Below are 27737 nucleotides of genomic sequence, written 5' to 3'. Positions count from 1 at the left end.
CTGCTGCCGGGGCTCCACCCAATCTGTCCCCAAGCTCAAAGCAGCATATCTCCACCAGACTCCACCTCTAATGGTGATGACACACTCAGTCAATCAGTTCAGACCACGGAAATGTGACAACTTTATGAAAGTCTGCTTATTCTAATGTCATATCAATTTTAGGGCTGGGCAATATGATGATATACATCGTCAAAATTATATATAAATGCCTATTGTATATATTTTTCTATATCGGTTCTATCGTGATATAGGCTAGGCCTTTTATATCTGTTTTTTTTCTATAATTTCACTTAAAAATGTTATGTTCATTTTGCACTTGAGTTCTTAAAATGAGAAAATACTGACAAAATTAATTAATTAATTAAGTATTTAATTCACACAGCAGTATACAAAAATAGAATAGAAATGTGGTTATTTCAAATAGACTATTTATTTAATGAATTACCAGAAAACATGCTATATCGAGTTATATATAGGTATCGAGATGTTTAATTAGCTATATCGTGATAGAAGCATTTGGCCATATCGCCCAGCTATAATATCAATAGAGGGTGTTGTTAATGTGTTGATTGTTCCACAAAATAACAGTGTGTGAAAGTTGTGTTTGAAATCAATCTTCCATGTGTCAGTGTGTTGTTGATGGACGATGGCTAGTTTAACAGTTATATTTACCAGAATTGAAATTATATTAATGCAAGTACATTTAGACCACCGCACTAATCAAACAACAAAGAGGGAATTAAACAAAAAGAAAACAAAGAGAATTATTGTATGCAAATTGTTGACATTTTCACATACTGTGTCTTATATTTCCAGATAAATATGAGAGCTGTACACATTGTCAATCAACATACATCCGTATTATCCCCACTGAAGTTAGTTTCTCTAACTGTGACCACTAGAACAATAAACATCATCAATATATTTGTTAATTAATTTCTGATTGGTCAGTTTATTTTGAAAGTATTTACCGCTGGAAGCATTATAATGCTATAAAGGCTTACTTGACCCTGGTACAGTATGAACATCTTTAGCTGGTAATCTGTCTCCACATCAGGAAACTGTTATTAAAACAGCTCTTTATGAATACAATTATTACCAAAATATATGTTGCTGCTGTAATTAGTTATAACCATGCTAATAAAGAGCTGTACATATTGATATTAATACTGATTTTACTGATATTAGCACTGTGTGTGACACTAGGTGGAGCTGACAGTTGACCTGAGTGTATTTAGAATCATGCGTGTTCACTGCCCTCTAGTGGTCACAAATGGGAACTGCAACACTCCATTTAAATCATCAAATATTCCTCAGAGGAAATTAATTTGGTGTGCTTAAATGATGGAAAATAAACAAGTAAATATGTTAGTACTGGAAAGAAATTTGTGAATGATCTTGAATGATAGCAAGACAGCACTGTAGGCCTAGTCCTCTTTACTTTTTGTCACCACCAAAGCATGATGTATTAGGATTATCAACACACAGAACGTGTTTCAGTTAGTAGTCAATTAAAATTGATTTTTCTTCATCGCCCCCATGTTAAAAGTAATTTCTGCCCCGTTGCTGTTATGGTACCGTAAAGTTACACCATGCGTCATTTAACGTTGTTATTCGGACATTATATATTTTCTGCAACTTTAAAGGTCCCATATTATGCTCATTTTCAGGTTTATACTTGTATTTTGTGTTTCTACTAGAACATGTTTACATGCTGTAATGTTCAAAAACCCTTTATTTTCCTCATACTGTCTGCCTGAATATGCCTGTATTATATCCTCTGTCTGAAACGCTCCGTTTTAGCACATTTTGACGGAATTGCAACGGAATTGCAACAGAATTGCGTTGCTAGGCAACAGCTTGGGTCCATGTTTACTTATTAGTATTTTGAATGCATGAGTTTTACTTGTAACATAGTATTTACTTTTACTATGCTACTTTTACTTAAAAGATGTGAATAACATCACTTCCTCCACCAGGGGTTAGAACATCATCCTTTATTTAGCTACAGACCAACAAGCAAAAAAAGCCCATCACATATTAGATTTTCCTATATTTTCTGGAACTCTAGCTGGCTAGTTTAACTTTTCATACATTTTATAAGTTAAATACCCTCACATGCCATTATTAAATATTGGAAATGTAAGGTTACAACAGTCGCCTTACTAACCTGTAAGTTATAACTACTACTTCTTCTGCTTCTTCTTCTTCTTCTATAGTTTTAAGGTGGTTGTCATCCAGCTAATTGGCGCATTACCGCCACCTTCTGCTCCGGAGTGTACATCCGAAAATAGACTAATAGGCAATTTGTCCCTCCATCAAAATAAAATAAAATAAATAAAATAAAATAAAATAAAATAAAATAAATAAAATTATAAAAAAATAAAAAACAAAATAAAAAAATAAATACAAAATTAAAATATATAAAAATAAAAAACAAAAATTAAGGGCAACATGAATAATAGGGAGCATTTAATTATTATTATAATTATTATTATTAGTAGTAGTAATTATTATTATTATTATTTTTTATTATTATTATTTTTTTTTCCTGCCAATCTCCTGCTCCACACTCCAGTAGTCCAGTAGGTGGCGGTAATGCGCCTTTAAGATGGTTTGCCAACAGCCAATAAACGCCACAGAAACGGGGCGTTGAAGTAGAAGAAGAGGAGCTGTCAGCTGCACCCAGAGATCAGTCCACAACAAACACCAGAGAGGAGACCAGGAACCAGAGAGACAGGATCTACACTTTAACAGTAAGGACACTGCTCCTTAATTACACAACAACACGGGAGTACACATGATTTAAACTAGTGTAGAGGTGATGTTGTCATTGTGATGCTGACTAAGTCAAACACTGAGCAACAGGTGCGCTTAGTTAGCTGTTAGCTCTCCTGTTAGCATCTTTAAAATGCATAACTGAGCTGCTTTACTGTCATCTAAGTGAGTTAATCAACAATCTGATGTCAGAAAAGGTAAATATTAACCTCAATACGGTTAATAATGTGTTGTATAACGCGATCCTACCATTAAAGGTACACTTTAACTCATGCTAATCTGACTAGCACTAGCAGCTAACTAGTATTGTCAGTTAATATTGTTAATATAAGTTAATGTTATGATTGTGTAGGTTGTTGTTATATGTGATGTTAATAGTTTTGGTGGATCCATGTCCTGGTAGCTGTGATAGTGACATGTTAATGTGGTTATAGCCATCACCAGCTAACTGTTTGACATCCTCTTCCACAGGTGAAGCTCCCTACCTGCTTGACTTGTTAATCAATGAGCTAATCATCTTAATAAGCTTTGCCAAGTTATCATAGTGTTATGCAAACCTGTTTTTTTGCTGTGTTAAATCAGTTAATGTGTGCCCTCAGTGGGAGGCTTACTAGAGCTACTGGTCACATGCTACCTTGTAATCCACCCATAAGCCCTGTGTGGTGGTTTTACAGTGTGAGGCTGTGCTGCTTAGCTCACTTACTCCTAGAACATCTAAACCTTTTTAGTGTGAAATGAGAAATATAACAGATATTCTACCAAGATTGACTATTAACCTATGATTTGCATCCACTATCTAAGTTATTGTGGTCCCCCTTATATTATAAAGGTTCAGAGAGTGTAACCACATTCCTCCATATATCATGAGATCAGCATGAGGGCAAGCTGATTTTCTCTTTTTGTCACATGTCTGCTTCTCACACATGTGCTAAATTAACACACAACTGATATAAGCCTCCCTCATTAGTGATCTTGACACTAGTGTGCCATGCAGAGAAAAAGTGTTGAATGTAGAACTTCTCAGATCCTGCTTGTTTTGCTAGAGCTCTTTGGGTGTGTGTGTGTGGACTAATGGACAACATCAATGCTCAGTTTCTAGAGTTTCAGGTTGATTTTTAAGGGTGCTGAGCACTCCCATCCTTCAGCAACATGGGGGAACTCTTCAGAAGTGAAGAGATGACGCTGGCTCAGCTCTTCCTCCAGTCAGAAGCTGCCTACTGTTGTGTCAGTGAACTGGGAGAGATCGGGATGGTGCAGTTTCGTGATGTAAGTCCGCTGATTCATGATTGCTTCATTATCTACAGCTTCTGCTTTGGTTTGCTATTTTCTACCAACCACCTTAAGTCATCAGTGTCATCTGTCCTGGTGATAGAAATGACCACATCTGTGACATGTTGCTGAGAGAGTGCATGCCTTCAGCATCATGTTCATCATGTGCTCATAGCTGACCCCTCATTCCACACATGAGAAAGCCCTTTCCTGACTAGACCCTGAGGGAAGCTTTGTGCTACAATATAGGATGGGCTGTAACAGAGTAGGTCTGTGTGCATCAACAGACAGTGGTATCTTAATAATGTTAATGAATTATACATCCTCCACCAGTTTAAAAAAGAGAGACATTTTTTTTCAAATCATAATATAGAAAAGGAACTTTTTTTTTACACTTCTTAAAAGACTTTATTGATAGATAAAAAGACCTTATTAATGGTAGGGTAGTCAATGGATAACTATGCAGAATTTGAGCACATTAATTATTGATATCGGAGCAGCTTAGGTTGCTGATGTAAGTGTGTGTTCTTGGTTTTGCATCCATTCTTATTTTACAAATGTTACTGAGTCATGCTCTATGTTTATTGCTTGTCCTTCACTTATGTTCATTTCTTTTCTTCCTCTCCTTGCAGCTGAATCCTGATGTGAATGTGTTCCAACGAAAGTTCGTCAATGAAGTACGACGATGTGAGGAGATGGATCGCAAACTGAGTAAGTGAGCTTTGATATATCATGTCAGAGTGGTTTCTTTCTTTACAGGACCGTTGGGTAGAAATAACTGCTGCCACTACAACACCTTTTTATTTAATTTCCACCCTTTAAAGCACCATAACAGGGCCCTACAAGAGAGGTGGGGCGGTTCTTTATCTAGTGTTAAACAACTACATGTACGCCTATTTTTTACCTTGTTACTTTTCTCTCGCAGGATTTGTGGAGAAAGAAATAAAGAAGGCCAACATCCCAATAGTGGACACAGGAGAGAACCCTGAAGTCCCCTTCCCAAGGGACATGATCGACCTGGAGGTGACTCTCTCTCTCTCTCTCTTAAATATAAACAGTGAGCTCTATCAACGTCCCTCTGCTGACCTCTCTGTATGTTTCACCACAGGCTACATTTGAGAAGCTGGAGAATGAGCTGAAGGAAATAAACACCAACCAAGAAGCCCTAAAGAAGAACTTCCTGGAGCTGACTGAGCTCAAGCACATCCTGCGTCGCACGCAGCAGTTTTTTGATGAGGTCAGCATGACTTGTGCACGTAGATCTTGCAAAAAAAAGATGTGCTCAGGTCTTTTTTATTTTACTAACATTGTAGTGGCCTTAAAGGGAAGTGGGACTTTTACTTTTTATAACTGTTTATCGCCTTGCTTACAACATCTATAACCTCTAAATACAGCTTTGGAAACAAATGGACTATTTTACCACAACCAGAACTTATTTTTTTTTATATATTCACTATGGAAATGGACAAGGAAATTAATGTTTTAGTCTAAAGGCAGCCATTTCTGGTTTGCATTGGTGTAATACAGATTCTGCTGAAAAGCTGTCTGCGCTGATCACACACACAATGGAGCATTTCCTGCTGCTTGATCTGGCAGAAGGTGTTTCACTTGTGATCTTTTTATAGTTACTCACATGCCAGTCACATCAGTTGATATGCTGTAATTCCACTGCTGTATAAAAGTTTCCACGGATATGATTCTGTGTTTGCTATTCATTTGCCGGAGCAAAACCTCGCCTTCCCACCTTTGCCCAGCATCAATTCCACCTCATTGCCTTCACAAGCAAATCTGTGTTGACTTACAATGTTAAGTCATCTTTTACAAGTTGTTATGGGCTTTAATTGAGGTGAATCATTGAACCGAACACAAAGCTGTTTAACCATTAACTGGAGAAAGTCACTGTCTATGCTGAAAACAAACACTGACCCTGGCTCTTCATCTTTCTCCTCTCCAAATCTCAGCATTCAAATAGATCAAATGTCTGAGAAGTTTTCAGCAGTGTTCATGAATATTTATAATGCAGTTCTAGTGATGATAATAGCTAATAATTAACTGGCTCTCATGCAGATGGAGGATCCCAGTTTACTGGAGGAGTCATCCACCCTCATGGACCCCAATGAGCCGACCCGAGTGGCTCCTCTCAGACTGGGGTGAGTTTGTTTTTGTGGTCTTCCCTCATTCAAAAGGATTAAGCTTTTCTTGGAGATTTCCATTCGTCTGCATGTCTGCCATCTGTGTCTGAAACCAGAGTGTTACAACCAGCCAATCGCCTCCCACACACCAGCTCAGGCTGCCCAGCTTAGTCAGGCAACAGAGGAAATCTACTCACAATCCACATTCACAAATGAAATTCCTATTAGTGTAGACATTTCAGTCAATGTTCTCACCGTGGTCAGCTCTTCTTTAATAGACAGACAATGCACGGCCAACCTTTTTCCTATTGTGGGGAAAACTACATGACAATGGTCTCAACTGTCTCGTTTCACACTCAAGTATTTGTAGCAGAGGTGATTAATCTTTCATTTTGTATTTTGTTGAGTAAGAATTAAGGTTGCTTAGCATTCACACAAGGCCTATTCCAGCTATTCAAGCAGAAGTCATGACCGAGATCATATGGACTCTTCTTGTTAACACGATAAACACGACCCCATTTGAAGGCACCAGTCGATGTGCTTTAATAATTGATGTTGAGGCTATGCAATGGGAGACATTGCAGTTAGCATTTAACTTTTAGCTTCAATATACAAAGGGCCTAGCTCATGAAGCTCATGAAGTGTGATCCATACCAGCCCAGGGAACTAACAACAGTTTTCCACCTGTCATAGATTCGTTGCTGGAGTCATTGGCAGGGAACGTATTCCCACATTTGAGAGGATGCTGTGGAGAGTTTGCAGAGGAAATGTGTTCCTGAGGCAGGCAGACATTGAAGATCCTCTGGAGGATCCGGCTACGGTCCGTACTGTTTACTGATGTCCTGTGAAGTTGGTCAGATGTTAATGCCTGTTTCAGTGTCCTAACTACCGTATGTGATGTTTCCACAGGGCGACCAGGTCCACAAGTCTGTCTTCATCATCTTCTTCCAGGGAGACCAGCTTAAGAATAGAGTCAAGAAGATCTGTGAGGGGTAAGTGACTGACTGGCCAACATTTGTACAATGCTAGGATGTGCTCTTTCTTGGCCAACAGATCCTTATCTGTGCTTCTTCTTCACCCGTCTTCAGGTTCAGAGCAACCTTGTACCCGTGTCCAGAAACATCCCAGGAGAGGAAAGAGATGCTAGCAGGGGTGAATGCACGCATTGAAGACCTGCAAATGGTAAATACACTAGCAGAGAAAACAGCTACACGATGTTGACTCATTAACTCTGACTTACACAAAATTCACTTGAACTGGTTAGTTCTCTTTTTTTTTTTTCCTGCCTGGTCAGCAACATGTTTTTCAGATTCACTGGAAAGTGTCGGTAGAGGCAATTTCATAAGACATGTAACACATCTGCTCTTTACACTTGATTCTCAGCTTCCTGTCTAGGCTCTTCAGACAGATGTTTTGTAAGAGAAAAAATCATTTAGGTTGCACAAGTGACCACTCATAGAAAACAATTACATAATAAGATTTGTGGGTCTATAAATGAGCTATTTTCTGCTTTGTTTGCTTCAGATACAATGTACTGTAAATTTGCCAATAGTGAGGTGATAAATCTGCTTCCTTACTAGTTTTTTAATACTGGCATGGCTTTAGAAATCATCACATCCTCACAACATAAAATGCATTCATTTCAATGCTTATAGTGTACTGGTGAAATGTGACTAAGTCTGCATTCACTCCAAATCAGTGTGTGGCGATTAGCGCAGGGTGGTGCGACGGTGTGGGAGTGTCACTTAATGGCCCATTGACAGCAAGCGACTGCACGACGATTGACATCTTTTGTTCCCTCATGGCTGGGTTGTACAGCTCTGGTTACGTGATTACACGTAGTGTGGCATGACTGGTTGCGTTTCTCCAAAAGTTGATTCTGTTTCAACTTTTCGCTGCAGGTCTCTGCATTTTTTTTTCTGGCATCTCCTGCGGTCCACACCGCCGCAGATTAAAATGCACAACCCACATTCAAATGAATTGGAGAACTGGCATTTTCGCCGCAATGCCTGATTTGATGTGAATGAAGTGGGTGAGAAACAAGCACACAAGACCACCACCAGCAGTAACTGCCTGGCTCTCATTTGACCTGCAATCCTCTCTTGTTAACACATAAATATGTTTCTCCCTGTCAGTCGGGTAATAAATATTTGGGTAATAATAATATAAACAATATAAAAATAATAATAATAAAGTTATTGGTTTGTTTCTTTAGCCACTGCTGATCAACACGTCGTCAGCTTCAGCCCAGAGAAATGTCCTCCAGCAGGCAGAATCTTTCCATTACGATGTTGTTATTGTGCCTGCAGCGTTCAATTAGTCCTCAGTGACTTGTTATCTAGTGCAAGGTAGAGCCCCAGGGAACCCCCCCCCACACACACACACACACACACTTCCTTTAGCTTTGCAAATGATAACCATCTTGTATCTTTGCAAACGATTGCAATATCACAGAGATCACATGTTACTTCACTCAGCCTGTGAAGCCAATTTTGTTCAAGTGTCATGTACTCAGATATTATAGGATCATTGACATTTGCCACAGAAACGGCTTGCAAGAGACACATTCTTGAGATTTGGCACGCGTCCCGTTTGATAAAACGATTGATATCCTCTCACGGCCTCGCACACTGGGGAATGTGGATCTTGGGTGTTTTGCGGATACAGTGCTGTGCTGGTCGCTATACGGGCAGGAGGGCTGAATCACAGACTGGCACGGACGATGAGGAATGTCAAGCTATTTGGACAGCAGTCAGCTATGTGTGGGCCATTAAGCCTCTCCACAGCGGGCGAGGCTGCGCCTGTAGGCAGACAGCACAGAGCTTAAATATCCTGCTATTTGCTGATCATGGGACTCTGCTTTAAATGTGAGTCATACAGCAGCATACCTGGGAATATCCTATCGGGAAAACCTAATGGATTAGACAGCCCGTTGCTCCTTTAACACATGACTTACTGCTCACTAATCACACCAGTAAATGTAAACCCTGTCTATGAATATCAAGGAATGTATGATTAAATGCTGCTATCTTTAGCAGCCTTTACTGATTGTAGTGGACGTTATAATTCACATATAGACTTTATATAGATGTCTTTGATAGCATTTAAGTTAATAATTGTACACTGGGTGTTGTAACAAGGAGTTTGTCATTTATTATTAAGAGTAAAATGACCATCCCTCCCTCAGATCCACTTGTAGTTCATAGAAAAAGCACAGCGTTAGGTTAACCAGAATGGCAGGAATATGTGTTGGCTCCCACAGCGGACATTTGTCTTGTCACTCTTTGGCTCCAGGACAGTAAAGATTATGTTAATCCTCCCACAGTTTGTCAATATTTAGCCGATATTTGTTTTTTATTAACCAGAAAAACCGACCACCTCTACTCTCGTCTCCCTCTAAAGGTGCTGAACCAGACCGAGGATCACAGGCAGCGGGTCCTGCAGGCTGCAGCCAAGACGGTCAGAGTGTGGTTCATCAAGGTGAGGAAGATGAAGGCCATCTACCACACCCTGAACCTCTGCAACATCGATGTCACTCAGAAGTGTCTGATCGCCGAGGTGTGGTGTCCCGTCTCCGACATGGACTCCATCCAGTTTGCCCTGCGCAGGGGGACGGTGAGTAACTGAGCGCCAGGCAGTAAAATATCTACCATTTAGTTCACTTTATATAGTCACACGAGGCCTCCCTTTTAGGTTCAAGTTTACCTGGTAATGTATTGAATGTAGCACAAGCAGTACTAAATAAACAGATCTAAACTACGTCAGTGCAAACAGGGTGTTTGTGGTATACTAGTTTTGTGTGTACTCATCAGTGTATACAGGTGTATTTATTTAACAGCCTAATCCCTACTAGAGGAGTTTACAAGTCATGGCGACGGCATACACAACATGCAAGTTCCAATCTAAGTAAATAGAGTTCCAAAAAATTATTTTTTAATAAACCAAAAACTATGCTGGCTGCAACATATTCCCATCATAGTGACCAGCTGCAGACAGCCGTATAGTAGGTGGTGGACAGGGAGGAGTTGAATGAGGCAGCGCAAAACAGCTGACAAGTTAAGCCAGCCAGCTGCTCACACTGTAGTGATCAAAGCCAAATGATGCATTCGTTTTGGTTGCAAGCTTGTCTCTGCCTACATTTTTGGTAGTCATGTGTGACACATTGTGATGAAAAGTATCTAGGGGTGTGGAGTTAGAGAGACGTAAGCTCAGCAGACCTCTGTAGTAGCTCCTTATCTCTGCCACTCCTTGCCACTACTTGCATAACACACCAGAATCTCTGGGTGGGGAGGGGCTGTCTTGGATGACACGTCTCTTCAACACCGCGTGGAAGTCGGTGACAGTGCCTAAGGAGTGGCAGACCGGGGTGGTGGTTCCCCTTTTCAAAAAGGGGGACCAGAGAGTGTGTGCCAATTACAGGGGTATCACACTGCTCAGCCTCCCTGGTAAAGTCTACTCCAAGGTGCTGGAAAGGAGGGTTCGGCCGATAGTCGAACCTCAGATCGAAGAGGAACAATGCGGATTCCGTCCTGGCCGTGGAACAACGGACCAGCTCTTCACTCTCGCAAGGATCCTGGAGGGGGCCTGGGAGTATGCCCATCCAGTCTACATGTGTTTTGTGGACTTGGAGAAGGCATATGACCGGGTCCCCCGGGAGATACTGTGGGGGGTGCTGCGGGAGTATGGGGTGAGGGGGGCACTTCTCAGGGCCATCCAATCCCTGTACGCCCAAAGCGAGAGCTGTGTTCGGATCCTCGGCAGTAAGTCGGACTCGTTTCCGGTGGGGGTTGGCCTCCGCCAGGGCTGCGCTTTGTCACCAATCCTGTTCGTGATATTCATGGACAGGATATCGAGGCGTAGTCGGGTGGAGGAGGGTTTGCAGATCGGTGTGCTGGGGATCTCATCGCTGCTTTTTGCAGATGATGTGGTCCTGTTGGCATCATCGGTCTGCGACCTCCAGCACTCACTGGATCGGTTCGCAGCCGAGTGTGACGCAGTCGGGATGAGAATCAGCACCTCTAAATCTGAGGCCATGGTTCTCAGCAGGAAACCGGTGGATTGCCTACTCCGGGTAGGGAATGAGTCCTTACCCCAAGTGAAGGAGTTTAAGTATCTCGGGGTCTTGTTCGCGAGTGAGGGGACGATGGAACGTGAGATTGGTCGGAGAATCGGAGCAGCAGGGGCGGTATTGCATTCGCTTTACCGCACCGTTGTGACGAAAAGAGAGCTGAGCCAGAAGGCAAAGCTCTCGATCTACCGTTCAATCTTCGTTCCTACTCTCACCTATGGTCATGAGGGTTGGGTCATGACCGAAAGAACGAGGTCGCGGGTGCAAGCGGCCGAAATGGGTTTCCTCAGGAGGGTGGCTGGCGTCTCCCTTAGAGATAGGGTAAGAAGCTCAGTCATCCGTGAGGGACTCGGAGTAGAGTCCTTGCTCCTTTGCGTCGAAAGGAGCCAGTTGAGGTGGTTCGGGCATCTAGCACGGATGCCTCCTGGGCGCCTTCCTTGGGAGGTGTTCCAGGCACGACCAGCTGGGAGGAGACCACGGGGAAGACCCAGGACTAGGTGGAGAGATTATATCTCTACTCTGGCCTGGGAACGCCTCGGAATCCCCCAGTCAGAGCTGGTTAATGTGGCCCGGGAAAGGGAAGTTTGGGGTCCCCTGCTGGAGCTGTTGCCCCCGCGACCCGATCCCGGATAAGCGGTTGAAGATGGATGGATGGATGGACCAGAATCTCTGACTGAACTGTCAGCGGTTGAGTTGCATTGTGGGTGATGTATGCGCCAGAAGAAGAAGAATGTGTGAGGAAAAAAAAGACAATAGTTTTTCTTTATAGCTGTACAGGTGTAGCAACAGAGCCTTGGTGCTTTCTTTCTTTATTTTGCTCGTCTTGAAACATGAAGCCATGGTGTTCTGTATCAAGATAGCTTTCTCTGCACATGATACCAGTAGGGGCAAATGGGTCAAAAATCTACTTTCCCCAAGTCAATTTTTTCTTGCCTCTAGACTAGTTAATTGTCATAATCTTTATTTTAAGTAAATGAATCTGGAGTTTCGCCCACATCCTCTCACGCCACCAAACTACACTCCTGTTTCCTGTTTCCTGTAATGCTCGCTTGCACTTCAGCTCGTAAACTTTGTCTTTACCCGCCACCGGTTTCTGATCGGTACTGCGCATGTGCAGCTCTCAACAGAGCTGAGAAGGAACCGAGATAGCTCACTCCTTAGCTACTTCCATCATCAGCTACGTAAAAAGCAATGTGTTTAATTCTTTTGATCGGGCAAGTGAGATGCAAGATTTACTAGCCCCACGTGGCATTTTACCTGCCCTGGGCTAACAGGCAATCCTTATTGTTGGGCCCTGTCTCTCGGATGTGTTAAGGTGGTTGAAATGTTCTCGTAGTTCAGGTCTGTGGAAGAATACTATATGTGTATAATAATCTTGTGTGATCCTGCTTTAGGAGAAGAGCGGTTCCACTGTGCCTTCCATCCTCAATAGGATGCAGACCAAACAGACCCCACCCACCTTTAACAAGACCAACAAGTTCACCTCTGGCTTCCAGAACATTGTGGATGCCTATGGAATTGGCACCTACCGTGAGATCAACCCAGGTAAGCATGTGCCACACCTTTCTCTTTTCATCCCTAAACAATCAGTGTTATCATGTATATTTTATGGCAGTTGAAGTTCTTATATTGTAAGCCTGTTCATCCAGCTGCCTGCAGTATTAAACTACAGTCACTGAAAGGCATGCTGCCTACTCTGTTTCATCACCCATCATCACCTTGTTTGGACATGCTGTATATCGTGACACTCGTTTGTTGTTTCACCTGCCACACCGCCCTCCCTTCATGTTGCCTGCCTCCCTACCTCCTTGTCTCCAGCGCCATACACCATCATCACCTTCCCCTTCCTATTCGCGGTTATGTTTGGTGACCTGGGCCACGGGGTGCTCATGACCTGTGCTGCCCTGTACCTTGTGTTGAGAGAGAGCAGGCTGATGGCCCAGAAGAACGACAATGAGGTACGATCCCGTCATGGTCATCCCATCAGCCCTACACCATTCCTTACTGGGGATTCACCAGCCTCACAGCTGGAGATGCAGCTTTTCTCGCTTTTAGAAACCTACTTATCTCTCTCTTGATTGTCCCGTGGCAGATGTTCAGCATGGTGTTTGCAGGACGCTACATCATCCTGCTGATGGGAGTCTTCTCGGTCTACACCGGGATCATTTACAACGACTGCTTCTCCAAGTCCCTCAACGTGTTCGGCTCTGGCTGGAGCGTCAGGCCCATGTTCGACGCTCGGGTGGGGGCCAACTGGACGTAAGTGTCATTGTCCATCACTGACTGGAGCTTTAACCCAATGGCTGTTGTAGGTGTGCAGTATCTGATCGTTGTTCTCATCCTGTTCAGGTTTGAAACACTGGAAAACAATAAAGTTTTGCAGTTGGACCCGGCAATAGATGGAGTGTTCAAAGGGCCGTACCCCATTGGTATCGATCCGGTGAATATTTGTATTTGTAATCTTCTGCTAAGTACAAACTAGCTTAATTGTTTCTCATTACATGCTTAAAAATCCATGTATTTGCAAATGATTATATATCCGTTAAAAATAAATCCACAATAATGGCTTGTTGCTTAAAGAGCAACTTCAGAGTTTTCCAACCTAGACCCTATTTTCCTATGTGTTTGTGTCTAATTGACTAATGGAGACAACACTTTCTGAAATTGGTCCAGTATTGAGGGATAACGCTGTAACTAGCAGTTACTCGCAGAGCTGCGAGGGCAAGTTATGTTCACTAAAAGTGCTTGTTTTTGCCACTGACAGGCTCAGATTGTCATTATAAGTGTCTGACAACATTACGGAAAGGATATGTAACGTTTTTCTTACCTTTCGCTTGATCCCAACATCTGTTTTGTTATTGTGTCCAAGTCCCGCTCAAGGAGTCTCGTTGTGAAATCTGAATATCCGTATACTGTGAATTCGATGGCTGCCTGTATTTATTTGAGCCAAAGACCTCATCCACATTGACGAAATCATCTAAATATTCAGCTATGACATTGAAAATATTTTAGATAACCCTAAGCTACACTTTCTGTACTCCAACACAACAAACTCTCTGCCCAGCCGGCACTCGCTTTGTCTTCCGGCTAAACGTCCCCTCACCAGATTTCACAACGAGACTTCTCCTTGAGTGAGACTCTTTCCATAATGTCAAACACTTATAATAACAACCAGAGCCCGTCATGGCAAAAACAAACACTTCTAGTGGATGTAAATGACGGTGCCAGCTTGCCCCTATAGCACCATATTGCTGCCCGTGAGCAGCTGCCGTCTACAGCGCTCTCCCTCAATGCTGGACCAGTTTCAGAAAGTGTTGTCGCTAATAGTCAGTTAGACACAAAACATGGGAAAATAGGGTCCAGGTTGTAAAATACCGAAGTTACCCTTTAAATCTAACAACTAATGGTAATGCTAACATAAACTTGCTTATATAATTAGGTTTGTTGTAATTGAATATCGTTAAAGGAGAATGCGACTCCTAATGAAAAGACTAATTGTTGAACACTCCCCATCTTCGTCTCTCAGATATGGAGCATTTCCACCAACAAGCTGACGTTCCTGAACTCATTCAAGATGAAGATGTCCGTCATCCTGGGAGTCGTCCACATGCTGTTTGGAGTCTCACTCAGTCTCTTCAACCACCTGTGAGATTTACATCCAACATTTATACTTTAAATGTCTTGTTGTATTTCTTCCTCTTTGTCACCGTCGGCAGTTACACACAAATTGTAATTGCGTGTGATTTTCTGTAGGTATTTCAAGAAGCCGCTGAATATCTACTTGGGATTCATCCCAGAGATTGTCTTCATGGCCAGTCTGTTCGGCTACCTGGTCATTCTGATCTTCTATAAGTGGGTCTCATACGATGCAGGCATATCCAAGGACGCTCCCAGCCTCCTCATCGCCTTTATTAACATGTTCCTCTTCAACTACAATGACCCCAGTAACAAACCTCTCTACAGAGGACAGGTCAGATACACGCGTTAGTTACATCCATCCATCCTTTTGTCCTGAAATGAACCACAGCGAGCTAATGGTTCTTTCTCTCTTCTCCATGTAGATGGCCATACAATCACTCTTGGTGGTCATCGCCTTGGCTTGTGTTCCCTGTATGTTAATAGTGAAAACACTTGTTCTGCGGAGACAGCATTTGTGGCGGAAAAACATGGTAAGCGGTATAACTTAAAATAACACATTGTGCCTCAATTATAATCCCTTTTTAATTGTGTTATTTCACCCATCTTCTATATCAGGGTACAGCTAACTTTGGAGGGATCAGGGTGGGCAACGGGCCCACCGAGGATGAGGCTGAAATCATCCAGCACGACCAGCTCTCGCAGCACTCTGAGGAGGAGCCTGAGGTAAAAGAGACTCGTTCTCGTCAGTAACACTAGCCGTGTTCCAATTCACATATTTTGATGTGCATTTTGAAGTATCGCCTCAGAAAAAGCTGTATGGAAAAGCTTTTACGCTCGCTTGAGGTGAGGTTTTTGCCTTTGTCGAAAAAGAGTTGATGCGCTAAATGGATTTTGGAAACGCCTTTGCCGAATAAATTCTGGCGTACAGTTGAAAACCTTTAACTCACATGACTGATGAGCTGTTTCTGCATATTCTCAGATATTCCCATAATGTGTGAATGCTTGTTTTTGTCTCCGGACAACATGAAACATGGCCAATACTAGCTGACACGAAAGAACAGTTAAAACTTTCCCAGTTGAAACTAATTCTTGAAGACCTTTCTCCATTTTTCTCTCATAGATTGTTAGATGGCCAAGCCGACTTGCTTTGTTCCGGTTTGCAGCCTCTTCTTCTTCTTCTACTCTGTTTACTGGCGGATTACAGCCATGCAAGCCTATAGCGCCAATTTCTAACCAAACTATGCTGTAGCAGAGTTCATCCACTCCAAACCAGTTGATGGAAATGCACCTAATTCACATTTCTTTTTTACAACATTTCAAATGTTCACTTCATCGCTTGACACACGGCTACTGTCTTCTACCTGACGGCATTTTCTCCCTCTTGCTCACAAAGCTGGAGAAATAGCAATCCAGCAGTTTGGTGAGAGGGGTTATAGGATCTACTCACATCTTTGAATAATTCAGTCACTCAGCCCCAGTTGGAAACAGAAACCGATACCTCGTGTTTCCACTTCCACTGTGGCAATGAAAAACATAAATTATTGATGAAGGCAAACAGGTTTAACAAGCTCCACAATGCCACCTTCAGGGCGCTTTCACAAGCAAACATTTAGTCCGTTTGAATCGAACTCTGGTGCGGTTCGTTTGGGCGGTTGTGAACGCAGTAATCGTACTCTGGTGCGGACCAAAACAACCGGACCGAGACCGCTTGCTTGAGGTGGTCTTGGAGTGAGAGAGGACGGACCTGGACATGTTTGCTTGACATCTGGGCAGAAGAGAACATACAGAATATGCTAAATAAAGTCCACACAAATAGTGACGTCTATAAAGTCATTTGAAATGTGATAATCTGGAGGAGAAGGGATTCGTGCGCACAGTCGATCAGTGCCGAGTCAAAGTTCAAACACTTCGACAGCAAAGTCTGCGATTCCCTGTGTAGAAGCAGCAGCTCTCAAGATGAAAAAGATAATTTTGCTCTCTCAGTAACCTCATTATTTTATTTGGTCTGCTTTAATTTATGCAAACCGAACCAGACTAAATAGAAAACGAACCACAAGTATCCATTTCACTCTGATTCGGACTAGCCAAACGGACTATGGCTTGTGAAAGCGCCTTTTAGATTATAGTAAATGCTATTGAGAGGTTAAACGCTGTTCAATTTGTTGTTTTGTTTTTTCTTATTTCAGCCACTTTGCAGAATAATTTAAATTCTTGTGAAAATCCGACCAGTCAGGTTGTTTGTTGTGACACTTCCAGGAAACATTTGTGTTCAACTGTGATTTGTTTTTATGGACCTCCCTAATTTGATTCTAAAATGCCCTGACTGCATGTGTTGTCATCCTGTAATGTTCACACTCTTTCCTTTTTCAAGTTAGTAACTGATTTCTCTTGTTACTTTCCTGTTGTACTGATGTCTGTCTGCCTGTCTGTCTATCTGTGTGTGCGCTGTCAATAACCAAGCGTTGCCTTTTGTCACCTGCTGTCAAGGCCGGAGACGAGGAAGAGGTAGGACAGGAGCTCACGCTGCACCTCCACCCTGCAACCTTTCCCCTCCTGTCAAAGTGCATGTCTAGTTATTCTCTTTCTGCCCCTCGCTTTGTTGTCTATATATGCTGTCATCCCTTGCCTGCTGCTCTTAGCTGGGTGTGTGTGTGTTTAGTCGGTGGGTGTTCTAGGAGTCACTTGTTGAAAACGTGGGTTGCAGGGATTCCTCAAGCTGTGGGCGCCAATAGGCGTGTGTTTCCTTACAGTCCCGGTGGTGTGCATGAGGGATCAGCAGGGCAGCTGATATACTTTGGGTTCACAGGGTCCTCAGACGACGGTGTCTCTTCTAATTTAAGGGGCTTTGCTGGTCTACAGTGGCAAATGGCTTTCCTATCATTACATCCTCCTGTGTGGACCTCAGGACCTGTCGTAGAGATGCTGTTTTCAAGAGATTCACGCTGACACGCGGTTATGTTTTGGCGTTCTCTCCCTGTCTCCGCAGTTTAACTTTGCGGATATGGCGGTGCATCAGGCGATCCACACCATAGAGTACTGCCTGGGCTGCATCTCCAACACTGCCTCCTATCTGAGGCTCTGGGCCCTCAGTCTGGCTCATGCACGTAAGTCACACTTTTGACTATAGATTAATACAATAATATACACATTTATTTATTCTTCACAGCCCTAAAATCTTTCTTTGTCCCTTGCACAGAGCTGTCAGAGGTGCTGTGGACCATGGTGATGCACATCGGCCTTTCTAACAGCAGCTTCGCAGGTTTCATCGTAATCGCCATAGTCTTTTTCTTCTTTGCTGTTCTCACAGTTGCCATTCTTCTCGTAATGGAGGGCCTGTCAGCCTTCTTGCATGCACTGAGGCTGCACTGGTAAGTTGAGTGTTGTATTTCTTTTTGTTTGTTTATGTCATTTGCTTTCTTTTGTCCTCTCCTTAATATTGGTCTCCGTTTCACTTGTGGAGCCTGTTTTGTTCAGGTTTTAATTGAGGCCGTGGTTGATGTGTGAATTGCATTATAAAGAAAGGTGTTCCTGTTTTTGCTCAGCCTCGGTTCTGATAATCTAGTGTAAAACTTTGAGCATCTCATCCAGCGTTTTATTCACAACGAGCATTCATCCCAAAACTAAGTTCCTGTGCTATTTAAAGAGAGGACTTTACTAATGCCAAATGACTGCGAGCACTGTAAACTACAGACCTACAGCGCCATCTGCAGGTGAACAGAAACAGATGAGAAGCCACTGGTTCTGTTTGTAAGTGATTAGACATAATAGGTGACCATTTAGCCCATTTCTTTGAACTTAAGGAACGGTACCAGCTTCTTCTTCTCTGCATTACCGAGGCAAAACGAGTAGTGCAAGGGTCACAGATTGTACTTAAGTTATAAATCCAGTGTAGATGACAACCATTTATTTAGGAAAAAATAAACAAAAAAGTAAAGTTTAACACATCCTGATTGTAAAAATAGTATCAGAGAAAGGAATTAGTTTATATTAACTAACTACTACACTAATATTAGTAGACTAATTATATTAGTAGAGCTGCAAGGATTAATTGATTAGTTGTCAACTATTAAATCGCCAACTATTTTGATAGTTTATTAATCGGTTTGTGTCATTTTTTTAAGAAAAAATAAATGAAATTCTCTGATTCCAGCTTCTTAAATGTGAATATTTTGTGGTTTCCTTACTGCTCCATGACAGTAAACTAAATATCTTTGAGTTGTGCACAAAACAAGACATTTGAGGACGTCATTTTTGGGATTTGGGAAACACTGATCGAGATTTTTCACCATATTCAGACATTTTATAGACCAAACAACTAATCAATTAATCCAGAAAATAATCAGCCGATTAATCGACAATGAAAATAATTGTCAGTTGCAGCCCTAAATATCACTTAACAAAACCCCAGATTCAGAGGGTCCATACAGCAGGTTACTCTGCTTACTTTAAATAGTTAGAAATAGAATTTACAACAAATTATGAACCAAGACATTTACAAAAATATATAGAAATGTAGCCAGAATAGCTCGGTGTTTTAACCTCCTCTGCATCCCCGGCATCCATCAGTGCCACGATGTGTCTGCCATTCAACAAAGGCGTGTCTCAATTAGAAGTTAACAAATTGCAGTTTCCCATCGCCGGCTCGCTTTCCTGGCCTGAGGCCTGGAACACGTCTCGCTCTAAGTCTGGGTTATGCTCTCCGTTTTTTGCCGTGTGTGTGTGTGCCATGCAGAACGGTCTATGACTCCTCACTATGGCACCGATGATCCTTTTTTGTCTCCTCATTAACGTGTTTGTCAGGCTTTGCTGGATGTCATCCTGGTTTTATAATCCGCTGGCACATTTACAGAGCATGCCTGCGCTGCCTGCAGCCACTCTTCTCTATAATTATTCTCCACACAGGAATGCTGGGTGAGTCAGCTCTCACTGAATGGCCTTCAGGGACAATAAGGTGCACTTCTGAATGCAGGGAAGCTAATATAAAACATCATAAGATTCTATTTCCAGTGATTGCATCAGGACATCATGTGATTATAGAATGTCACATGTGAGGTTTGCCAAAGTCGAAGTGGAGAAAAATGTAGTTGGCCTCTCTACCTTGAAGTGCTCATCTGTTCTCTTAGAGATACTTAAGAGCCTTTAATACTAATATACTTTCTTTATTGTCCACATGTTCATATACAGCAGTACAAACGGATATATAAACAACAAAAAAGATTACATTTGCCAGAGTTTCTGTTATATGCATCATATTATATTAATTGAATCACTTAAAGGTCTTAATGGCTTTTTTGTTTTTAACATTAGGTAAGATGGTGCTATATTGTTTGAATTAATTTATAATGTGCAGGAAGGTTGGCTTGGTTCCTGACCATTTTTTCTTACGAATATGGAATTTTCCAAAAGATAATAAATAGTTGTATGATACACAGCATGTTTTCTTTCAATCTTATCTTGACTAACATATTGCTTACGTTTCTTTTTTTTTTTTTTTTTTTACAAAGTTGGCTCTATCAATCCAGAACATTCCTGTATGCATATATACAGTGGAAAAAATAGTTTTACTTTTTCTAGTCCACAGAAATCACACTTATAATCAATATTCATCTTAAATCTTTCTAATACAAGTTTAACGGGTAAATTCTTTATAATATCTCAAAGGACACTTGTTGTTGATACAGTATTTATCACACACTTTCCATGTTTTCTCCCACTGTGTATCATTTAATAAGAAAGACCAAAAACATCTAGATGAAGGGACAGAAACATAACTTCATGTAGTATTATTATTATCTTTCAGGAGATGCAGAGAAATGACAGCAGCAGTTACCTAGAAAAAGTAGTAAGATGGTGTTTATGATCTCCAAAGAATACAAGTATGTTATTAAAAAAAAAAAATGTTTGTGAATTTTGGGGGATGATTCAGTACAGATGAGAGTTATAGATACTTTCAAGTCTAAATATCCTAACATTGATGGGTAAATAACAAAGAAAAGTGCAGGAAGTTATGCACAGTAACATTTTTAAAACGACTACCCCCTCCTCTTCTACTTTCCTACACCAGACCAGACTATAGAATGGCAGGTATTCGTGGCTCCTCAGTTAAAAGGTCATCCAGCCGTCACTTAGCATTGGCCTTTTTAAAAATAGAGCCTGATCGTTTTCCAGAAGGGAAGAGGCTTATGTGTCTGACCCTGGGACCGGCTCCAGGAGCAGGGATGTAGATATGAGTGCTCAGATTACCCAACCTGACCGCCATCACCACTCCGTTCCTTTGTTATCGTGTGAGAGGCTTCCTGGCCATTGTTTTTCTTCTGATTGGAGCTTTTATTTTCTGTACAGGGTGGAGTTCCAGAACAAGTTTTACACCGGCCAGGGCTTCAAATTCCTCCCCTTCACCTTCGAAAGCATCCTGGACGGGAGCTTTGAGGAATGAGATCGGTCGGCTCCTCCTCTTCTTCTATTAATGTCACTCATCTCTTGAGAAATCTGTGCGGTGTTGAATAGTGATTTTTCTCTTTGTGTGTGCAAGTGATGCAAGTTTCCGTGAGTGACACTCCACAAAATAATCTGCCATTTCGTTTTAAACTTCGCATCACGTTTTAGATTCAAAATCGGGAATATCCACACAGAGATTTCATTCATTCCTCAGAGAAATAGCATTATCTGTAATCTGTTATGTGTCTTGTCTTTAGTGAAGTCATTTTGTTTTACCTGTGTTTAATATTATTTATGCAAATCTTCCCTTTAAAAACAAACAAACTGCATTTTCTTCCTATGTGGCAGTGTTGCACTAGCAATCATAAATGAGGCGTTATGTGCAAATGTCTTAACTGATCATGTCGACAGAAGTACTTTACACTCTGCAGTATCTCATCGGTTTGAGTTCACACCCACTTTATCACACTGACCTCACACACAGAGCTATAAAGGTCCAAAGGGAATACAATTTACATCAGGATGTCAGTCAGTGCTTCGAAGATGGAGATGAACAGTTTAATCCTGCGTTGTGCGCTAACATAAATGCCCTTTTTGTGTTTAGTGATGTGTTCTCTATCAATCTACACGGAGAGGATGAAGGCGGATCTATAAATCTGTAACAACTGTGTCAGTCTTGCTGATTTGTTCCCTCGTGCTGATTTCATTCGTATGTTAAAGTTTAAAATGTCATTGTCGATCCTTGAAGGGAGTAAGAACGGCATACAGCAGACGTGTTTAAATAGGATTCATTCCTCAGAAATCATTTACCACCCGCAGTAATTATTTATCTCTGTGTCAATAAAGTGGAAAGAGCTGGATTAACTTGTGGTTTTTGCTTTTTATTTTTACTTTCTTTGCTTAATTTGCCTCAGTGTTGGAAGAAGTAGTCAAAGCCTTTACTTAAATAAAAGTAGTAATACTGAACAATACATTTTTACTTAACTTTGCGCCTTACGCACAAACTATTTTGATGGTGTTTTCCTATATATTGTATGTATAATTGAGTCCTAAAACCTTATGTCTCTGTAGTAAAGATCTTTTCGTTTGTTTAAAAACACTGACCTTGAAAAAAGCTAATTGCTACATAAGAATTATAAAAAATTAAACTTTATTTAATTGAAACAAGTCGATTTGCATTTTTAAAAAAGTTGGAATATTCTTACACCACTGTTTTATTATAACTTTTACTCGAGGACTGAAATTATTCAATAAGCAGATTTTGTGCACTGAAAAATGTATCATATTTTATACAGTGATCATGTGTCTTGTTCTGTATGTAATACTTAATCTGTGACATTACCAGGAATTTAAGGTCTCAAATAAATGCAGTGGAGTAGAAAGTACAATATTCCCATCTGAAAAATAGTAGAGTAGAAGTAACAAGTACCTCAATATTGTACTTAAAGGGGAACTACGCCCATTTTCAAAATTCATACAGGTTATTCCTATGCTCTAAGACAGTCCAAAAATAAAAGTAAATTTGAACACCTGTCTTCCAATTCCAAATACTAGTGTGCTAAAGCTCAAACTTGTGATGTCATAGGGTATAAAGCGTGGAGCTGCTCCATACAATGAATTGGGAAAGATGTTATAGATGACACTGAGAGCACCCAGAGGACATGGGGACATTTCCTGTTTCACAACTGACAACGCTACAATAGAATAAAGCTCATTTGGCTATAAAAAAGAAAAACATCCTCTCAGTCTATAAAATCAGTCTCCCATTCATTGTCTATAGAGTAGCTCCAGACTTTATACCCTATTGGCCCTGACAAACCCAGCCGTTTGGGGCCGTCGGTGAGCGTCCGTCAGCCTAGTTTTCACGTTGTGTCTCGCACCGTCTGCTCTAGTCTGCTCGTGTCGGAGTTTTTTCAGCGGCAGCGGCGCCCGTCAGTGAGAGAAATCACTCTGCTGTTCAAAATGGAAGCGAGGAAAGCAAGCCAACAAGTAAAGTCAAGAGGAAAAACACAGAAGGCTCTTCTCATTTCTCATCTTCATCTCATCTGATCATTCCATTGAGTGCGACTTTTTGGCCAAGACAAAGGCAACGTGAGGCGACGCAACTAGTGGCCTTCGTCGCCGCTAGTTCTTTGGTGTCGGGTTGGTGTGTCTGGGCCTTATGACATCACAAGTATGAGACTTACTTCTCCAGTTTCTGGCTTTAAGAGAGAGTAGTTCATGCTAACAAATATCGATTGAACTTTCATAAAACCATGAAATAACATATTGGAATTGTTAATATAGGTGGTGATCCCCTTTAAGTCCAGCAAACTCACAGTAGGTGTTAATGATACTGTAACCCTACATGGTGGGTTCAGGGACAGTAGGATTTCAATGTGTCATCACTCCTCTGGGTGGTGCTATTGAACAGGTTGTGCAGCTGCAGTGGCCCATAAGAAATGAGTGTTGTGTTTTTCCCCTGTATGTTAGAAGTTGTAATAAAAGCACCTATAGTTGTCTGTGACAGATGAATATATCTTCATTACCTGCTGGACTTTGTCCCTGAAATACGATCCCGGTCATTTATTTGGCAAACGAATAGGAAATTACCCACAAGGGCACTTGTAAGTAAATGTACAGTTATGTATTTTGTGCATAATGGGCCTTTTCTTTAACATGTCACTTATCATCGTGTAATCGGGTTGCTCAGTCTAGCTGTCTACAGGCAGTTATGTTATAATGAGTCCAAACAGAAGTATCCACTTGTGTCTCCACCCGTTTTAAAGGAGTTTGTTTGACTTTCTCAGTCCTGTCAAAAGCAACAGGAAACATTTATCTTTACACTATATTACATGTTCATAATTCAGCAGTGGTAGAAGAAGCATTCACATCTTGTACTTATGTTAAAGTAGAAATACCAGAGCACAGAAAATACTCAGTAAAAGCCATGCATTCAAAGGAAAAGAATAAAAAATACTGGCATCAAAATATACTTTAAGTACCAAAAGTAAACATATGTATTATGCAGAATGGCAGAGGTGGGTCCAAGTCATTGTTTTGCAAGTCCAAGTCATATACTTTGAGTTTTAAGTCCTAAACAAGTCACTATGTGCTCTTCACCAATCATGAATGCTTTTTAAAATTTGTATTAATTTGTTAAAACAAGTACGATGATTCAGGAAATGAAGGAAAATGAACCTATTCGTGAAACACTTTTTAAATAACATACGTTTTAATCTCTGGGATTGGGAGTATCAAGTATTTTCAAGTCAAAAGGCTCAAGTCCAGGTGAAGTCACGAGTCATTGGTGTTGAAGTCCAAGTCGAGTTGCAAGTCTTTTTTGATTTTGTCGAGTCTAAAGTCATGGGACTCGTGTCCACTCCTCTGCGGAGTGGCCCATTTCAGAATAATAGGCTATATTTCATATTATTGTGTTATGACTAGTGATGATCATGTTGAAGCTGGCAAAGGTGGAGCTTATTTTAATTACTTCATATTCGGCCGGGTAGCTTGTGAATATCCCCCCCGGGATCAATAAAGTCTTATCTTAATATGCTTTTGTGCTTTTTCCCTTTCCTTTAGTGTGTTATGTTGTTTTTTTTGCATGTAAAAGGTCTGCAAAGTTACAAAACCCAAAGTTCACACCAAAGGAGTTACTCTCCCCCACTGAAACACTGTTCCTGAACTGCCTGCACGTCTTGATTGAAGTCCCGCCTTTTCTTCCGTAACGTGGTGATGTCACTAAGTAACACATTTGCATAACGGCTAGTTTGGCACGCCCTCAAACAAAGCTAGTTAGAGTGGAGCTGGAGCTGGAGTCTGAAGAGTTTGGTTCGGTTGACCAATCACAACAGAGAGGGCCAGCTGACCAATCAGAGCAGACTGGGCTTTTTGGGAGGTGTGGCGGAGCTCAAACAGAGCGTTTCAATCAGAGGGTGAAAAGAGGTGCGGCAGCACGGCCGGTATGAGAAAAGTAAAGTGTTTTTTGAACATTAAAGCATGAAAACATGTTGTAGTTGAAACCTAAATTACAAGTATGCACCTGAAAATAAGCATATTAGGTCCTCTTTAACCTATAATAATATTCATGTATTTGTTGATTATATTTTGTTTTATGAATCTGCAAAGTAACTTAAGTTATCAAAGTACAGTACTTGAGTAAATGTAGTAATTGTCCACCACTGTAATTCTGCCCATAAAAAGAATAAAAGTGTATCACATAAGAGAAGGTTTTTTGAGGTCTAAAATTGGCACTTCTATTGCCTCACTATAAAAACCTTGAAGAACATCATGTTCTCTTCCTGCATATTTTTTCGAGGGGGGGTGGCTGCTATTAGCCACAACAGCCAGCAACAAAGTAATAATAGAGCTCTTTATTTATCTAACCATTTTTTTTAGACAAGCTCATTTAATTTGATATTTCCCAGCGTGTCATGTATAACCACGGGTGAGAGCAAGCTTGCATAAGAGCCCCAGAAATCCTGTCGTGTTTACACTTGCAGGGACTTTTACTGTGCAGTTTCAAAGCATGAACCCCAAGAGCTTATTGTTTTGCTCCTTTATCTAAGGCAAACACTAAGTGCACTTTGGTTTGGCAGAAAACCGTCTCTAGGAATGTTGTGTTTCCCGTAAGGTTAGAGTGGATTCTTCTTTGGGATAACAGAGATGCTTTTGCAGCTGTTCTAGTGCTGCAGGCCTCAGTGTCCTCTTCATCTGAAATACAAGGGTTAGAAACAGCTACACCAATGGCAGCTAATGATCCAGAAATATCATTGTAATGTTTTTACGTACAAAAACACTGCAAAGAACAACCCATACCTTATTGTATGTGAAGTAACAATAGTTTAAAGTCTCTGCAGCCTGAAAAACACAAACTAAAGTCGCCCATGTTTCATGAATCTGCATGAAATCTGAATTCACTGTATTCTTGCTGGCAAGACACAAATGTTTCTGTGGGATGATGGACACATGAGAAGGATTTTTTCCCTTTCTACGGTACTGTGCACTCTGCAGCTGTGGAATAATATTGATGTTCTTCTGTTTTCCACACACACACCCACACATATTCATGCCCAGCGTTAGATTTCCAGACAAACAAATAACATTTTAAGAGCGGCTCACATCTAACGCCACCTGTTATGAAAGAAATCAGGAATATTGTCTCTTTAAAGCAATATTGCAATATCTTTGACACAGTCTACAAAATCCCTTTTCCAGCACAGGCTTAGACACACAATTAATTTCTGTCCAGTGAGTTAATAATGCCACAGGCTGTCACATCAGGAACTATCACTGCTGACAGACAGAGAAGGTAAACTTGTTCACGCAGACGTGACTGACAAGCAGGTCCGTTCGGCTAATATCGGCCCAGGGAAGCAAAAGGCTTGTACCTTTCTACACCACTGTGATTTTATTACCAGGTCTCCAGATAACATTGTTCTTCAAACAGTTTTCCACGACCTGTCTGACCCCCCAGCTATTGTTTCCAGGCTCTTTTGTCACACTCTGATTTGGCCGATTACATCAGGAAGCTTCAGACAATATGAAAACTTGACAGCAATGACAATGTTGAACACACACATGTTCACACACAAACATGCATGCCTCTCCGTACCTCTGTGGAAGAGAGTTGCATAACACAAAAAGCCAGTTGAAAAGGAAAACAAGAAGAAAGAAAAAAACAAGTGACAATCACATAAAACAATGTGACAGATGACTTTTCGACTAATTAAATGTTCCAGGCTCCAGGAAACCTCGAAAATATTCCTGGAGGCAACAAAAGAGTTCCACTGAAAAATCACCAAGTTCCTGAAAAGACATGTTTTCTTCTCTCTTCGTCCCAAAATCGTTCGTCACGCCGACAGAGTTCATAATACTGACAAATCAAGTATTGGCAGCTCGCACTGCCAACACAAACCAAACAAAATTAACCTTAAAAAGCCAGTAGCTGCCACCAGAAAGAGCCTTTATTATGACTACAAGCAGACGGAAATATCTCAACAAATATTGGATGGAATGCCATGTTATGTTGTACAGATATTCATGTTCCCCGGAGGATTAATACTGCTGACTTTGGTGATCGGCTGACTTTTCCTCTGGTGCCACCATGAGGATTTTTGTGAAATATTGAATGCATTGTACTCTAGAGGGCATTTCATCATGTTTTCATTGTTTAAGGGCCCTCTAGAGGACACTTTATCATGTTTTCTCCACTGGAAGGGCACTCTAGAGGGCACGTTATCACATTTTCTCCACTGGAAGGGCACCCTATAGGTCATTTATCATGTTTTCTCCACTGGAAGGGCACTCTAGAGGGCATTTATCATGTTTTCTCCAGGGGAAGGGCACCCTAGAGGTCATTTATCATGTTTTCTCCACTGGAAGGGCACCCTAGAGGGCATTTATCATGTTTTCTCCACTGGAAGGGCACC

The 27737-nt window shown here is 41.3% G+C and overlaps 1 protein-coding gene across 2 annotated transcripts; it reads left to right on the top strand.

The window, feature by feature from the left end:
- Positions 1–2661: 2661 nt before the first annotated feature.
- Positions 2662–22188, top strand: atp6v0a1a (ATPase H+ transporting V0 subunit a1a). 2 transcript variants are annotated; one of them, XM_037791618.1, is made up of 22 exons: positions 2662–2756; positions 3871–4044; positions 4680–4758; positions 4973–5070; positions 5156–5284; positions 6115–6197; positions 6873–6999; positions 7089–7171; positions 7268–7361; positions 9582–9794; positions 12642–12792; positions 13066–13205; positions 13340–13506; positions 13597–13687; positions 14774–14892; positions 15001–15217; positions 15309–15416; positions 15502–15609; positions 17347–17391; positions 17873–17990; positions 18083–18254; positions 21229–22188. In XM_037791618.1, exons 2-22 carry the CDS (start codon positions 3928–3930, stop codon positions 21320–21322), a joined length of 2553 nt encoding a protein of 850 aa, XP_037647546.1. In that variant the 5' UTR covers positions 2662–2756; positions 3871–3927; the 3' UTR covers positions 21323–22188. The 2 variants fall into 2 exon arrangements, with proteins under 2 accessions (XP_037647546.1, XP_037647547.1); XM_037791619.1 differs by lacking the exon at positions 17347–17391.
- The last annotated feature ends 5549 nt before the right edge of the window (positions 22189–27737 follow it).

The sequence above is a fragment of the Sebastes umbrosus genome, chromosome 14 (genome assembly GCF_015220745.1).
Source record: "Sebastes umbrosus isolate fSebUmb1 chromosome 14, fSebUmb1.pri, whole genome shotgun sequence".
In the NCBI taxonomy this organism is placed as follows: domain Eukaryota; kingdom Metazoa; phylum Chordata; class Actinopteri; order Perciformes; family Sebastidae; genus Sebastes; species Sebastes umbrosus.
The sequence above is the reverse complement of the archived record's forward strand: the minus strand, read 5'-3'. Positions and strand labels throughout refer to the sequence as shown.

Coding starts and splice junctions, on each gene's coding strand:
- atp6v0a1a (XM_037791618.1), top strand. CDS start 3,928: ATGGGGGAACTCTTCAGAAGTGAAGAGATGACGCTGGCTCAGCTCTTC. Junction 4,045..4,679: donor GGATGGTGCAGTTTCGTGAT/GTAAGTCCGCTG, acceptor CTCTCCTTGCAG/CTGAATCCTGATGTGAATGT. Junction 15,417..15,501: donor ATTTGTGGCGGAAAAACATG/GTAAGCGGTATA, acceptor CTTCTATATCAG/GGTACAGCTAACTTTGGAGG.